Raw genomic sequence first — 16,296 nt, 5'->3', positions numbered from 1 at the left:
TGTTCTGCTCGGGGACAGCGATGGGTGTAGGTTCGGTGCGTGCTCGCTTCTTGGGGGTTGGATCAGTGGTCTCCTCCTCCTGGGGCTCGTCTTGGGTTGTGTCCATTGACTGTATGCCTTAGTGTGATGGCGTGTCGGTTTTCTGCTCAGGGATAAGGGCGGGTGTAGGTGTCTCGGGTGACTGAGCTGGGTCTGTCCTTGGATAGGCTTGCTGTGCTTGAAATTCTTTCTTGACCTCGGCTAGCTCTTCGGCTAGCCGGCGCGTGGTTTCTACCAGCGTCGCATTGGTTGTGCGGAGTTGTTCGAGTTCCTTGTAGTAGCGGCTGGTAATGCACGCCAGCCAGCGGCTCGGAGTGGTTCGGCCACTAGTTGCGTTGTTGGAACTGACGCTGCTGCTTTAACTTCGCCCTTGGCTACGTCGGCCCAGCTGACTCTGTCACGGGAGCGCGATCGCTTTGCGCCTCTGCTGTCCGTGTCCGACGAGTCACGGTCGCGGGATGCGCTGAGCGAGGCATGACGGGAAGCGTAAAGTGATGCGTGGCGCGAGGCATGGCTGCAACGCGCTGCGAGATCCACTACTGGAAGCGCTGCGCGAGCGGGGGCGTCCTAAGCGTGGAAAGGAGCTTGATTCGAATGCTTGCTTTCGCTGTTCTTCGGCGTTACGGCGTACCCATCGCCATCGCAGCTCAAGGTATAGAATCTTGTATTTGGCTCTGCAGAGGCGGTCCCCACTGGGGTGTTCGCCACAGAGCTTGCACTTGGGGACACACTTGTGGCCCTCTCTAGGATTAGAAACACCGCATGAAAAACAAACACGTACGTTCGGTGTGGGGCAAACGTCGCGCCTGTGGCCGATCTTGCCGCATACTTTGTAAACTTCTATTAGCTTCCTGTAGAGACTCTGCGGATAGAGCGTGGATCCATACCGCACATACTTGGGAGCCTTGATACCGTTGAACACTACGATTACTGTCGTCGTGTTCCCGATACCCTTCGCCCCCGCGGCGAGGGGTTTGTACTTTGTAACGATCTGCTGCGTTATTTCGGCTTCGCTGTCCTCGAGCGCTATGCCCCTTATCACGCCCTTGACTGGGTTGTGGGCGGTCGTTTTTAAGCGCTCACTTCGTATATTTTGCCTTGGACGTTGATAGCTTGTATTCGAGCATACTTCTTCGCTCACTTTTCTCACGGAGTGCTCAGCACCATAATGTTCTGATGCGTATTGGGACACACCATATCCTCAGCTCGATCTGCCTTCTCAACTCCCGCTGCCGCCATGATGGCAGTAGCCACGTATGCAGCTCCCACCTTGGAAATATCTAGCCCTTCGCGGGTCCACACAACGATCTTAATTTCTTCCGCAGGCATTGCGGGCATGCGAGCCGCCCGAATAATTGCGGTCCCAACGTTCTTGTTGAATTTAGCCTTCTGCTGAGAGCTCGGAGTATCGGTACGAGAATTCGACTCACCCTGCGTTGCTTGCAGGCGTGTTCGGCTCGTGTGCCCACCGTTGTGCAGCCATCCTGGCGTGCGATAATATTCCTCGGGCATAATTTCTTCTCCTTCTTCTTGCACGCACATTTGGAAAACCTGGGAACCGTGTGTCAAAGCGGCGGGGAAAAACTCCATATTTTCCTAGCAGTAGTACAGCTGGCTAGGCTTGGCTTCGCTTAGGCCTAGCAATGCCTATTGGCGGTGAACCAGGAAACGTCCGATAAATCGATGAAAAATGCACCTTTGATGGAAAGTCGGGTATCGGATGATAGCGGATACCTTCATGATCACAGTGGTAATAAAATCTTCGGGATCCAAACTAATTAGCACTGCGAAAGCGGGCAGTAACGACGGAGCCAATATGAGCACTTCTTTTTCAGCAGTGGTTCATCTGGTTCGGTAGATATTGTCCTCCCATATCGTAACTGTTGCGACGTGTGGGGTACCAACCGGAACGCAAATGGGACTTATCACAGCCAGGCATAACTAAGGCAAGCCTAAATACAACTTTGCGAAACCTACGACAACGTCACAAACCTAGAAATGACTTAGGCAAGAAGAGTTCACTATTGGGCTAGTTGGTCGTCCATATTTGTAGTAGTAGCTTAGCGCGAATAAAACCACGGACACAAGCTATCTAAGCTGTGTTTTCGAGTTTGCTGTAAGAACAGGCGGGGCTACCGCACGAGCCATGAGAAGCCCTTTGTTGAGTGCTCCAGAAGGGTTGTTTATGCAGTTGCCTTGCACCCTTGTGGGCAGCTCTACATTGGCGAAACTGAGTGTTGTGTGAATGACCATTTAAGAGGACATGCGCAAAAACTAAAGGAAAATGAGGATAAGGGCGCACATTTGGTGGCTCATGTTACCGCGTGTGGTTGCGACACTCGATTTTCTGCGACAACTATTCCTGGCAAGAGTGGCAACGCCTATTCTAGGCTCCCTCTTGAGCCCTTCTTTATCAAGAAGAATAGAGATGGATGTGTGATTGAGCCTTCTATGCCATCTGGATGCCGAATTCAACTTCTTGCGCAACCGCCTTTAATGAGCTTGTACCGGCTACTCTTCTGCTTGGTAGGCGCATTCGTGACAAGAGGATATGTATATATGCACTATCCTTCCTTCCATTAAACAGTTGTGAGTAGCGCTTGTCCTTCTCTGTCTTCCTTGTGTCCATGGTTTTATTCGCGCTAAGCTACTACTTCAACTAAAGACTTAGGGAAGCCTAGCATAACCTCGGAAAACCTAGAAACGACTTAGCAAAGCCAAGCATAACTTCGCAAAACCTAGAAACAACTTAGCTAAGCCTACGATAACCTCGCGAGACCTAGAAACAACTTCGCCAAGCCTCCCGACATGTTAGCAAAACCTAGCATAACTTCGTAAAACTCGTAAACAACTTAGGCAAGCCACATAAATGCTAGGTGTTCACAAGCTCCGCTGTTGACTCCAGCCTTGCACCACTCGTGCAAGCTGCGCAGATTTTGTTGTCTTTATTTTCTGGTTAGCGAAGCATGCTTACCAACCATAGCCCAGGTGCCAGTGGTTGCCACACAGAAATGCAACAACGCACGGTAACGTGTACACAGTGTACGAAAAGTAACATGGCAGTGAAAACGATAGTCTTAAAATGTGAAGTTTTACAAATCACCTTAAACAGCACGAAAGGAGGAGAACCAGAAAACAACCCCTACAGGACGATTCATACAGAACCAATTCACCCGAATCAGGTTTTGCTACTAATGAAGTTTCAGTTACGCCGGTGCAGTGAGCGCTACAGCTGATGCTGAAATGTCCAACACCGCTCTGAAGACATGTCAGTCCACGACGCTGCATATTATTTATCATACGGTGAATGATTGTTGGAGCTAACTGTGCAATGTGGTGGGTAGGGGCTCTGTGCAGCCGCTGCAGTGTGTGATGGTTCTTCCCGTGCACCCGCCCTTTGAATGAACCCCACAGACGCACTACCAATATAGCGCTATTATGTCGCACGTGAAACTGCGATGTCATTGACAGTTATTATCATATCGTTGCTTATTTCCTAAGAGCACAGTTACTTTTCAGACACCCAGTATAATCAGTATTAGGCCCGTATTTGTTGTCGCATTTAAATGAGCCAAGCAAGCAGCTTGTTCACGAGCATGACTCAAGTGGCCAACAGCTAAGCCTCCTGAAGTACAAGCTGTCTATTTGTATACGTGCATTCCGTCTATTGTTACGTGTCATTGAGATGCACATATAACGTAATGAGCTGTCAGGCATTAACACGCCCTCTGTTTTTCTAGGAAAGTTGTCGGGATAAAAATAAAACTATATTTTATGTCAGGCTGATAGATTCATTACGAAGTTCCTCTTGTAATGAGGGGGTTACTGCGCTACAAACACACGTACAACAGAAGTAGAAATGGACAAGACCCACGCAGGCTTGCAAGTAAATTTTATTGGGCTTATTTTTCTTTTGATCATACTATACACATGAGATCCTTCGCCTAATAAAATTATTTTGTGAGTCTGCGCGCGTCCTGTCCATTTCCACTTTTGTGCGTGTGTTTAAAGCGCAGTGACCCCAACATTACAACATAAACTTCCACCAACGAGCCCAACTTGCCGCTCTACTTCATTACGAAGGTTAACGTCATCCTGCTTGAGCTATGTGTTTGTGAGGCCGATGATATGCACTAAATAAGATACCATGCAGAAAAGACAGTGTGGTGTCTCCAGTGTTCGTGAGCTTATTCATGCAAAATGAGAGGGTTTCCGGTATACCTCAATATATATATATATATATATATATATATATATATATATATATATATATATATATATATATATATGTGTGTGTGTGTGTGTGTGTGTGTGTGTGTGTGTGTGTGTGTGTGTGTGTGTGTGTGTGTGTGTGTGTGTGTGTGTATTACTAAACGACGTGACATCAATTTCTACGGACATCATGGTAAGACGCCCGTAGAAACGAATGCTGTCGGAAAGCAGTGATATTACGTAGATATAAAGAAAATAATTGCAACTTCTATTAATGAAATAATCACATCTATAATAAACCATTTTATACTGTAGCATGCGCCTGCGTTGGTTGCCTGAATCATCTTTTTACTGTCAAAAGGGAACATATGAAAAAAAGTTTTAATAAAAGAAATAACTGCGTCTAGGAGGGATGTTGGAAATTCCCTCATGGCTAGACACAATTTCCGTGCCAGCAACATGGACGCGAAACATTGCAGGCATTATTAAAAGACGCAGGTGCTTTAATGAACACATCCATGACGGAAACTAGAGAAAGCATCCGAGTATGTCAACGGGCGGTAGCCAATATTTCACGGGTTTTGACATTTGTCAAGGGGTACCAAATTATACATGTTACTTTCATTTCACGTTTCTTCCCAGTTGGATTTGGTGGTGCCTCCAGCGCCAGTGAAAGTGCCGTGTATATTTTTTTTTCTTCAAAAATGAGTTTGCGCGCCCATTCCTGCGTCAGGCATCAAAAATTTTCTCCAGGGGATGTAACGCTGAGGCACGTCATTTATGGAGCTTGTTTTTATTGGTTGGCAGGCAGTTTATATCGCCCCTAGCTATGCAATACATACAATGGTCAGGTTATAAATAAGGCCATGTTTTAAGCTTTTTAATGCTACGAAGAGGGCAAACACATCACCAATACAAATTAAGTTTGTTTGCAACTAACACCAATTACGCTGTTCAACTGTTTACAGTCGAAATATAATGCAAAAATAAGCATTTGCACTCAGCGCTTGCCTAAGAACGGTGCGCAAAGATCCCTGTACATGCTTCAGAAACATCAGCAGCAGCAGCAGCCTGGTTACGCCCACCGCAGGGCAAAGGCCTCTCCCATACTTCTCCAACTACCCCGGTCATGTATTAATTGTGGCCATGTTGTCCCTGCAAACTTCTTGATCTCATCCACCCACCTAACTTTCTGCCGCCCTCTGCTACGCTTCTCTTCCCTTGGAATCCATTCCGTTATTCTTAATGCCCATCGGTTATCTTCCCTCCTCATTACGTGTCCTGTCCATGCCCATTTCTTTTTCTTGATTTCAACAAAGATATTACCTGGCGTTTGTCCCCTCACCCAATCTGCTCTTTTCTTATCCCTTAATGTTACACCTATCATTCTTCTTTCCATAGCCCGTTGCGTCGGCCTAAATTTAAGTAGAACCCTTTCGTAAGCCTCCAGGTTTCTGCTCCGTAAGTGAGTACTGGTAAGGCACAGCTGTTACAAACTTTTCTCTTGAAAGATAATGGCAACCTGCTCTTCATGATCTGAGAATGCCTGCCAAACGCACCCCAGCCCATTCTTATTCTTCTGATAATTTAAGTCTCATGATCCGGATCCGCAGTAATTACCTGTCCTAAGTAGATGTATTCCCTTACCACTTCCAGTGCCTCACTACCGATCGTAAACTGCTGTTCTCTCCGAGACTGTTAGACATTACTTTAGTTTTCTGCAGATTAATTTTTAGACCCACCCTTCGGCTTTGCCTCTCCAGATCAATGAGCATGCATTGCAGTTGGTACCCTAGGTTACTAAGCAAGGCAATATCACCAGCGAATCGCAAGTTACTAAGGTATTCTCCATTAACTCTTATCCCCAATACTTCCCAATCCAGGTCTCTGAATACCTCCTGTAAACACGCTGTGAATAGCATTGGAGCGATCGTGTCTCCCTGCCTGACACCTTTCGTTATTGGGATTTTGTTGCTTTCTTTACGAAGGACTATGGTGGTTGTGGAGCCGCTATAGATATATTTCAGTATTTTTACATACGGCTCGTCTACACCCTGATTCCGCAATGCCTCCATGACTGCTGAGCTTTCGACTGAATCAAACGCTTTCTCGTAATCAATGAAAGCTATGTATGGAGGTGGGTTATATTCCGCACATTTCTCTATCACCTGATTGATAGTGTGAATATGATCGATTGTTGAGTAGCCTTTACGGAATCCTGCCTGGTCCTTTGCTTGACAGAAGTCTAAGGTGTTCCTGATTCTATTTACGATTATCTTAGTAAATAGTTTGTAGGCAACGGACAGTAAGCTGATCGGTCTATAATTTTTCATGTCTTTGGCGTCCCCTTTCTTATGGATTAGGATTATGTTAGCGTTCTTCCAAGATTCCGGTACGCTCGAGGTCATGAGGGATTGCGTATACAGGGTGGCCAGTTTCTCTAGAACAATCTGCCCACCATCTTTTAAGAAATCTGCTGTTACCTGATCCTCCCCAGCTGCCTTCCCCCTTTGCATAGCTTCCAAGGCTTTCATTACTTCTCCCGGCGTTACCTGTGGGATTTTGAATTCCTCTAGATTATTCTCGTTTCCATTATCGTCGTGAGTGCCACTGGTACTGTATAAAACTCTATAGAACTCCTCAGCCACTTGAACTATCTCATCCATATTAGTAATAATATTGCGGGCTTTGTCTCTAAGCGCGCACATTTGATTCTTGCCAATTCCTAGTTTCTTCTTCATTGCTTTTAGGCTTCCTCCGTTCCTGAGAGCATGTTCAATTCTATCCATATTATACTTTGTTATGTCAGCTGTCTTACGCTTGTTGATTAACTTTGTAAGTTCTGCCAGTTCTATTCTAGCTGTAGGGTTAGAGGCTTTCATACATTGGCGTTTCTTGATAAGATATTTCGTCTCCTGCGATAGCTTACTGGTATCCTGTCTAACGGAGTTACCAGCGCCTTCTATTGCACACTCCTTAATGATGCCCAGAAGATTGTCGTTCATTGCTTCCACACTAACTTCCTCTTCCTGAGTTAAAGCCGAATACCTGTTCTGTATCTTGATCTGGAATTCCTCTATTTTCCTTCTTACCGCTAACTCATCGATCGGCTTCTTATGTACCAGTTTCTTCCGTTCTCTCCTCAGGTCTAGGCAAATTCGAGTTCTTACCATCCTTGGTCACTGCAGCGCACCTTGCTGAGCTAGTCCACATCTTGTATGATGCCAGGGTTAGCTTAGAGTATAAAGTCTATTTCATTTCTAGTCTCGCCGTTCGGGCTCCTCCATGTCCACTTTCGGCTATCCCGCTTGCGGAAGAAGGTATTCATCGTCCGCATATTATTCTGTTCCGCAAACTCTGCTAATAACGCTCCCCTGCTATTCCTCTTGCCTATGCCTTATTCCCCCACTGCCTTGTCTCCAGCCTGCTTCTTGCCTACCTTCGCATTGAAGTCGCCCTTCAGTCTAGTGTATTTTGTTTTGACTTTACCCATCGCCGATTCCACGTCTTCATAGAAGCTTTCGACTTCGTGGTCATCATGACTGCATGTGGGGGCCTAGACCTGTACAACCTTCATTTTGTACCTCTTAATAAGTTTCACAACAAGACCTGCCATCCTCTCGTTAATGCGATGAAATGCCTGTATGTTACCAGCTATATTCTTATTATTCAGGAATCCCACACCTAGTTCTCGTCTCTCCGCTAAGCCCCGGTAGCACAGGACGTGCCCACTTTTTAGCACTGTATATGCTTCTTTTGGCCTCCTAACTTCACTGAACCATATTATATCCCATTTACTGCCCTCTAATTCCTCCAATAGCACTGCAAGACTCGCCTCACTAGATAACGTTCTAGCGTTAAACGTTGCCAGGTTCATATTCCTATGGCTGCCTGTCCGGAGCCAGGGATTCTTAGCACCCTCTGCTGCGTCGCAGGTCTGACCGCCGCCGTGGTCAGTTGCTTCGCAGCTGCTGGGGACTGAGGGCCGGGGTTCGATTGTTGTATTCATATAGGGTGTTGTGGCCAAGTACTGCACCAGGGTGGCCGATCCTGCGCCTGTGAGGGAGTGCGTTACTGATTCTGGTCACCGGGATCAGGCCACACTCCAGGCCTGTTTATGCAATTTTATCAACACGCGGATTTTTTTTTTAATCCGATGGAAAATTGCGCGGCACCGGGATTGGAACCATAAGCCTCTTGCACGTGAGGTGGGTGTTCTACCTCTACGCCACCGCTGCACCTCCTTCAGAAACACGCCATATCTATTTTCAAAATTCACTGTGCATGAGAAGCTGCATTGCAGGTACCATACCGAGATGGTGCCACCATATAAAGCGTGACTTCGAAGGGACAGTCACAACGGGAATGTCTAGTACTGCGGGCGGCGTTCTTATTGCAAGCAGCACAAATACTCGCTGCCTGAGCGAAATTCTAAAGGGCGTGCCTCTTTTTGGCGTCTCCTTGTATTTTGAAGTTGTGAGTTGAGTAACATTTATTTGGCTGCATCAGCCTTTGTCAATTTTTTCGCATTCACCTCGGCATAGCACAAGGAATGCGTTGTGATGCAGAACTTGGCCGACATAAATTTGCCGCAGGGCTCGTTGCAATGCGTACCGCAGTGGACGCTGCCGATTATGACGTCCTGTTGTGGTTTAAAGGGATGCTAATGGGGGAAAATAGCAAATCGAGCTAAAGTGACAGATTAGTCGGCGAGAACGTCCAAGGCATTATTATTATCGAGAACAGAGCTGCAGTAATCGTGAAACTTAAGGAGCAAGAATCGAGGAAAATACAGAACACGATTTGAGACTCTGTCGGGACATTCAAGCACTAGCCCAACGACGCAGCGACTCATTATAACTCTGTCACTTGCAATCAGCCACTCATAATAAAGATATGTCTGCATTGCTTTATATGACGGAAGAAAACGCTACCTGTCTGCTTCTATACTGCCCTTAGAATAACTAATTCTTTGGCGTTACCCTTGACAGTGACGCCGGCGGTCGCCAGTTTTCGTATGCGCTCGAATCGCCACAGCCCTCGTTTTCGCGTTCTGTTTTCGTGTTCTCGCGTAGTGCTGCGCTGGTTTTGCTGGCTCACTAAACTCGCACAACAAGCAAGTAGCACAGAACGAAGTCCATGGCGGCGAGCGTCGAAGATCATGTTCATGACTCGGCGCGCGCTTTCCCTTCCCCTTCTGTACTGTCGGCTCTCTCTTGGTTTTTTTTTTTTGTCGCCAAGCTTGATCATTTCGCGCCCCAAAAATCCTAGCTCCGTCTTTCTGGCGCCGTTTAAGCCACCGACAGCTGTAAAGAACGACGGCGGTGCATGCAACGTCACGATTCCGCGCTTGCAGGCGGGTGATTTGAAATGCGCTAGATCTATGCGGCCCCTTCAGATGCAATTTTCTCCGAAACTAAGCCTTGTCTTGGTGCGAAACTGGTGATGGGAGGTTTTTGGCATATTTTAACAGTACACGTTTCCTTAACATTTGCCTTTAGGGCCCCCTCAACTCAAGAACCAAAAAAGCTACTAGAAGAGGTTTCCAAGAAGTTGAAAAATTGTCGCTGGCAGAACTTACTAAGCCGACTATGAAAACGACTAACACGACGATGCCAACAGCGATGACGGCCAGGCTCTCGGTGCCTACGACTGCTAGCCGCGAAAGGGCCAGCAGGCTGTTCTGGATCGTCTGGCGGCCCAGCACGGCCATGCGAGTGTCCACGTCGTTGAGGTCGGCGGTGAACCGGTTCAGGATCCTGCCCCGCGGAGTCGCGTCGAAGAACGACACCGGACTGAGCAACACGTGTTCGAGCATGTCGTGGTGCAGCACCCGCGAGAGCCGGTTCATGGCAAATGACAGCAGCACATTGCCAGCCAGGCGGGTGGCCACTGCGCAGACACGCCAAGCGAAGGGGTCAGCGATCAGGCACGTGTGTCAAAAAGTGAGAGGCAACAGCTATTACTTAAACGTTTTTATAACTTTAGCAGGGAAGAAGTTTGGGCGTGTTGGTGGGATGCATTCAGACTGGGATACATAGCGCAAAAAAATTACACAGGGACAAGCAGAACACAGGACGAACGCTAACTTTCAACAATTGATTTATTGCAGCTGGTGAGTATATATATACTCACTGGGACGCCACTACAATAGAACACGCTGAAGGGAAGGGGGAAAAGACAGTCATGTTACTATTATGCCCAAAAATTCAAGCTCTTTCCTTGATAAAAATATAGACGGCGTGCTAACGCACTCGTCACCTGCTCTGGCTATCTCAGCTGCTTCCACAATTTCCCTCGTAATCTTATTCTTGTGGCGATAGACAACAACAGTTCGTTCTAATAGTGGGAAGCATGGAGCCTTCGCGTCACATTTTCTACAATGGGCAGCCAGATGCCCATCTATTGCGATGCTCTCCACTTTATTACTATGCTCCGCCAGACGCACGTTTAAACATCTGCCCGTCTGGCCCACGTAGAACTTCCCACACGAGAGTGGGATCTTATACACAACATTGCGAGTGCATGCAACAAAAGGAACTTTGTGCGCGGTAGTGCAACCAGGCTTTGGTTTCCTCATGGGACAGCTCATCACACTCAACCTCAAGAGTTTGTTAGGTGCTGTAAACACAACGTTTACACCAGAACGTTGCCCGACCTTTTTTAGGTTGTGGGAAACCTTAGGTGGCTTGTCTGGAAGCAGCGGACTATCCGAGACATATCATTATCTCGGTTGCTGAAGGCCTGCATCGTCAAAAGAAACTTACTTCATGCATGAGCGATGAGCAGAGAGCGGACCACGTAATAGAAAGGAAAGAAGAAAGGGAAAAACGAAAAGTGGCGGCAATTCCCTACTTTCATAAGGTTTCCCACAACCTAAAAAAGGTCGGGCAACGTTCTGGTGTAAACGTTGTGTTTACAGCACCTAACAAACTCTTGAGGTTGAGTGTGATGAGCTGTCCCATGAGGAAACCAAAGCCTGGTTGCACTACCACGCACAAAGTTCCTTTTGTTGCATGCACTCGCAATGTTGTGTATAAGATCCCACTCTCGTGTGGGTGTGGGAAGTACTACGTGGGCCAGACGGGCAGATGTTTAAACGTGCGTCTGGCGGAGCATAGTAACAAAGTGGAGAGCATCGCAATAGATGGGCATCTGGCTGCCCATTGTAGAAAATGTGACGCGAAGGCTCCATGCTTCCCGCTATTAGAACGAACTGTTGTTGTCTATCGCCACAAGAATAAGATTACGAGGGAAATTGTGGAAGCAGCTGAGATAGCCAGAGCAGGTGACGAGTGCGTTAGCACGCCGTCTATATTTTTATCAAGGAAAGAGCTTGAATTTTTGGGCATAATAGTCACATGACTGTCTTTTCCCCCTTCCCTTCAGTGTGTTCTATTGTAGTGGCGTCCCAGTGAGTATATATATACTCACCAGCTGCAATAAATCAATTGTTGAAAGTTAGCGCTCGGCCTGTGTTCTGCTTGTCCTTGTGTAATTTTTTGCGCTATGTATCCCAGTTTTTATAACATTTTTATCAAACAACTCCGCCTAACAGTTTTTTCTCAGAGTGTATTAATATCGAAGCGGTAATTCAGCGCAGTCTGCAAGCCCACTTTTTGCTGCATATTAAAGGCATTCTCAGCCTCTATTCACATTGAATAGAACGAATTTTAGATAGTTGTTCTGACATGACAATTTAACCACCGTTTATGAGACAAAGGACCAACGCAGAAACTAGATACGCAAAGCGCTCACATCCAATTTATTTAGAGAATCATGAACGCCAGCTCTCCATAAAACACCGAGGAGGAAAATTAGTCAGCCTACGACGCACAACGCAAAAATCAGCTCTCAGTTCGCACACTCCTGTATTAGCTAACAAAGTGACGCCAATTACGCCAAAAATGAAGCTCTACTTACTTACTGGACAGCCTTACTGATGCCCTTAAGCCCCAGTACAGCTGCCAAAATTCTTAAAGCAAATAGACCAAAATCAGTACGGTTTGCTAAAGAATACAAACCGCGGCTTGATTCTTGCTAAGACATAGTTGTTTATAGATTGCGTTTATCCTAAAGAAATGTACGTGTGTAGTGCGCTTGGCCAAACCACGACAGCCCGCGCTAGTCGCGAATCGTCACCGTCGTCTTCGCATCACTGGCCTCTTCCGTCACTGGACATCATTGAATACTGGTCGGGAACCCTACCCCCGGCGGCAAAAGCGCCGTCCCGGAGCAACTAGGGGCCGGGCTCCGAAGCAGTATAGTAGGCGTTGAGCCTACTGACGTGCACATCACGGGATGCTAGAGTAGAGGGCGAGGTAGAATTGACCTGAGTAATTTTATAGGCCACTGGCGTCACATGGCGCAGCACACTGTAGGGGCCCGTGTACCGGGAAAGGAGCTTGTCTGTAAGTCCCACATGACGATAGGGCGACGACAGCACGAGCACGAGCGGACCAACCGAAAGCTGTACGTCATGGTGGCGGGCGTTGTACAGACGCTGCTGACTAGTTTGCGAGCCCGCCAGTCGAATACGTGCAAGCTGGCGTGCATGGTCCGCCAGGGTGATGGCGTCACGCGCATACTCGCTTGTTGGGGTCGCAGGAGGAGGAAGTGCAGCAGCAAGGGCCAAGGTCGGGTCGCGATCGTACAATAGATTGCGGTGTCGTGGCGAGAACAGTTGTAGGCAAATGTGATGTACGGAATGGCAAAGTCCCCGTCATAGTGGTTCTTCGAAACGTACATGGATAGCATTTCTATAAGGTTCGGTTCAACCGCTCCGCCAGCCATTGGTTTGAGGATGGTACGAGGTGATCAGCTTGTGTTCAGTAGAGTAGGAACGTACATGTCTGCGATACCTTTCGACAAAAAGTGATGACTATGGTCAGTAGATAGCTGTCGCGGCGGGTCATGACGCGAAATGATGTTGGGCAAGACAAAGTCTGCGACTTCAGTTGCGCAACTGGCCGGGAGAGCTCATGTAATGGCCTATCGGGTGGCGTAACCAGTTACAATGGCTACCCATTTGTTGTCAAATGATGACGTGGGAAAAGGGCCGATGAGATGTAATCCGACACAGGAGAAGGGTTACACACGGACGGTAATCGGCTGGAGATGGCCGGCAGGCAACAATTGAAGCATTTTCCGACGCTGTCAGGAATCACAGGCAGCAACATAGCGCCGGACGAAGGGAGCTAGACCGGGCCAATAGAAGCGGTGGCGAATGCGGTTGGAGGTGCGGATACCCCGAGGTGTCCTGCCATGGGTGCGTCACGGAGCTCGAACACCGTAGTCAGTCGTAGATGTTTGGGCACAACTAGGAGATCGGATTCGTCAGGCAGGAAATTCATTCGGTGCAGAGTGCCGCCCTGGAGGACATATCGGTGAACAGAGGCGACGGCCGGTGAAGAGCGTAGACGCTCGATGAGTGCTAGCAGCGATGGGTCCCGATACTGCTAATCGGCGATGTTATCGAAGGGGAAAACATAGAAAGTGTCGTTGGCGGTGCTACTGTCGGCGGGGTTAGGCTGGCCTACCAGGTAGCGGGACAGGTAATAAGCATCCTCGTTGAGACGGCCATATGGTAGATTACGAATATTCTTGTAGGCGTAATGCCCAGCGACCTGGTCGACCTCTAGGTTCTTTCAGCGAGCACAAGCAGCAAAGCGCGTGCTAGTCTGTAATGACCGAAAAGAGTCGGCCATGTAAGTATGGACGGAACTTCACAACCCCCGACACTAGGGCCAGACAATCACGCTCAGTGATGGAATAGCTAGTCTCGGAGGTTGAGAGGAGCCTACTGGCGTAGCGATAACACGGTCGTCACCGCGCGGACGTTGTGCTAGCACTGCGCTAATTCCGTGGCCGCTGGCATCGGTACGGACTTCGGTAGGGGCAGAAGGATCAAAATGGGCCAGAACGGGAGGAATTGTGAGGAAGTCGATCAGATTCGAGGATTCAGAGGCCTCGTTGTCGCCCCGCTTTAAAGGGGCGTCTTAGCTCAAAAGCTCGGTAAGAGGTCATGAGAGCCGAGAAATTTTTCACGAAGCGTCGGAAGTACGAGTATAGGCTGATAAAGCTGCGGATATCCTTTACACCCTTCGGAAGAGGGAAGTGGGTAACTGCACGGATTTCGCCTGCGTGTGGCTGAACTGCGTTCGGATGAGCGAGGAGTCCAAGCACGGTCATCTGGCGACGGCCAAAGCGGCACTTTGATGCATTTAGCTGCAGACCGGTAATATGAAACGCGTTTAGGACTGCTGAGATGCGCTCGAGGTGCGTGGCGGGTATGGGGAAGGATATTATAATGTCGTTTTAGCAGCACGGACATGTGGAAAAGTTGAAACCCTGAAGAAGGCAGTCTATTATGGGCTCAAATGTGGCTGTAGCGTTATACAGACGGAAGGGCATCACTTTGAATACTATTATGTCGGGTGTTACAAAGGTGGTGTCATCGCGATCTAGATCTTCCACGGCAATCTTACAGTATCCGGTGTGAAGGCCCGTAGAAGAGAAGTAGCGAGCACTGTGGAGTCAATCAGGTAGGGATACACGTCCTTCTTTGTAACTCCGTTAAGGTGCCGATAATCCACACAAAATCACCATGAGCCATCTTTCTTTTCCACCAGAACAACAATGACACCGAAGGACCACACGATAATTCAATAATGTCATTGGCAAGCATTTTGCGAATTTCTTCGTGGATAACTTGACGCTCAGAAGGTGACGAGTACGAGGGGCGGCGAATACAAATACGGGCGGCGATTAATACGAGGAGTATCGCCAGTGTTTATGCGATGTCTAACAGCTGTTTTTTGGGCGAAATGACGCCCTGTAACGTAAAAAAAAATTCGCAGTATAAAAACATAACGCGGTAGAGCTCATCAGCGTGCTCGGATGGCAAGTCGGGCGCAATCGTTCTCTGTAAGACGGCGATTGTACAAGTTGCGGACTGCGATGGTAGAGTAGGGTCGGCTGAATTGTCGTCTAATAAAATACAAACTAATGTGTGATCCTTGAAGTTGCAAAGCTGAGACCAGAGACATGCCGCATGGCTGCACTTGTGTCATCCCGCCAAACTTGACCACTCGCAGGCCGACGCGCTTCGCTGTAATAGAAAAAACTGTATGCGGTACCATGATACTGTGTACAAGGACAACGCCTTGCATGGGAGTCGCGATGTAGGGACTGTCGGGCACAGGTGGGAGGAGGGGGGGCACAGGTGGGGACACGAGGTCAACGTAAGTCAGTGTCGAACGTGGCAAGCGAAAGAAGTCTGGGGAACTGAACCGACTGGCAAAGGGGGGGGGGGTACAGCGGGGTCTAGAACAGGCAGGCCGAGGCGGAGAGGGCGGGCTGCACAGTTAGAGCGGAATGCGCGGAGAGGAAGTCCAGGCCGACAATAATGTCGTGGGGACAGTGGGCGATGACGGTGAAGAAAAGGATAGTAGACCGAGCGGCGAAGGAGACTCGGGTGGCACACATACCAATTACGAAAGTTGTTCCACCCTCGGCGAGACGGACAACAGGCGTCAGGGTGGGTGTGATTATTTTATTCAGGCGGTTACTAAGGTCAGCGCTCCTGACCTATAAGTGCGCCCCAGAGTCCATAAGAGCATATACAGGAGCACCGTATTCTTGCACGTCAAGTAGGTTCATATGAGTGGGCAACTTCAGCAGAAAATTTGGTGGCGTAGGGCGCAACGCAGTGTCACCTTGAGGCGCTGTATCATCTAGTTTTCCCTTAGCGAGCGCCCGTAGGGAAGTGGGGAAGTTGAACGACGGGGCTGGAGCGAGCGAGGCTGTCGGCGTCGGGGCGAAGGCGACCGTGAATAGGGGCGGTTCTGTGCAGCACGTTCAGTGGTGGCATTGTCGGACCGTGCAGCATAGGGACGAAAAGAGCTGCTTAGGCGAATTGAACCTATATAGGTGGCCTGGGCCAGGGAACTCCAGCAACTTCGACAGTGGTGAGAAATGTGCCCGAATCGACGGCAGTGAAAACAAATGGGCTTGTTGTGAGCAGTGTGCCGATCGCATGGGTTG

General features: G+C 48.5%; 1 protein-coding gene across 1 annotated transcript in view; it reads right to left on the bottom strand.

The window, feature by feature from the left end:
- Nucleotides 1–16,296, bottom strand: part of LOC139061384 (ATP-binding cassette sub-family C member 2-like) — a 485,203-nt gene that overhangs the window by 141,293 nt on the left and 327,614 nt on the right. Inside the window, exon 20 of the mRNA XM_070541366.1 lies at nucleotides 9,833–10,143. Within this exon, the coding sequence (XP_070397467.1) occupies nucleotides 9,833–10,143 (311 nt within the window). The remainder of the gene's footprint in view (nucleotides 1–9,832; nucleotides 10,144–16,296) is intronic.

This window comes from Dermacentor albipictus, chromosome 6, assembly GCF_038994185.2.
Source record: "Dermacentor albipictus isolate Rhodes 1998 colony chromosome 6, USDA_Dalb.pri_finalv2, whole genome shotgun sequence".
Classification (NCBI taxonomy): domain Eukaryota; kingdom Metazoa; phylum Arthropoda; class Arachnida; order Ixodida; family Ixodidae; genus Dermacentor; species Dermacentor albipictus.
The sequence above is the reverse complement of the archived record's forward strand: the minus strand, read 5'-3'. Positions and strand labels throughout refer to the sequence as shown.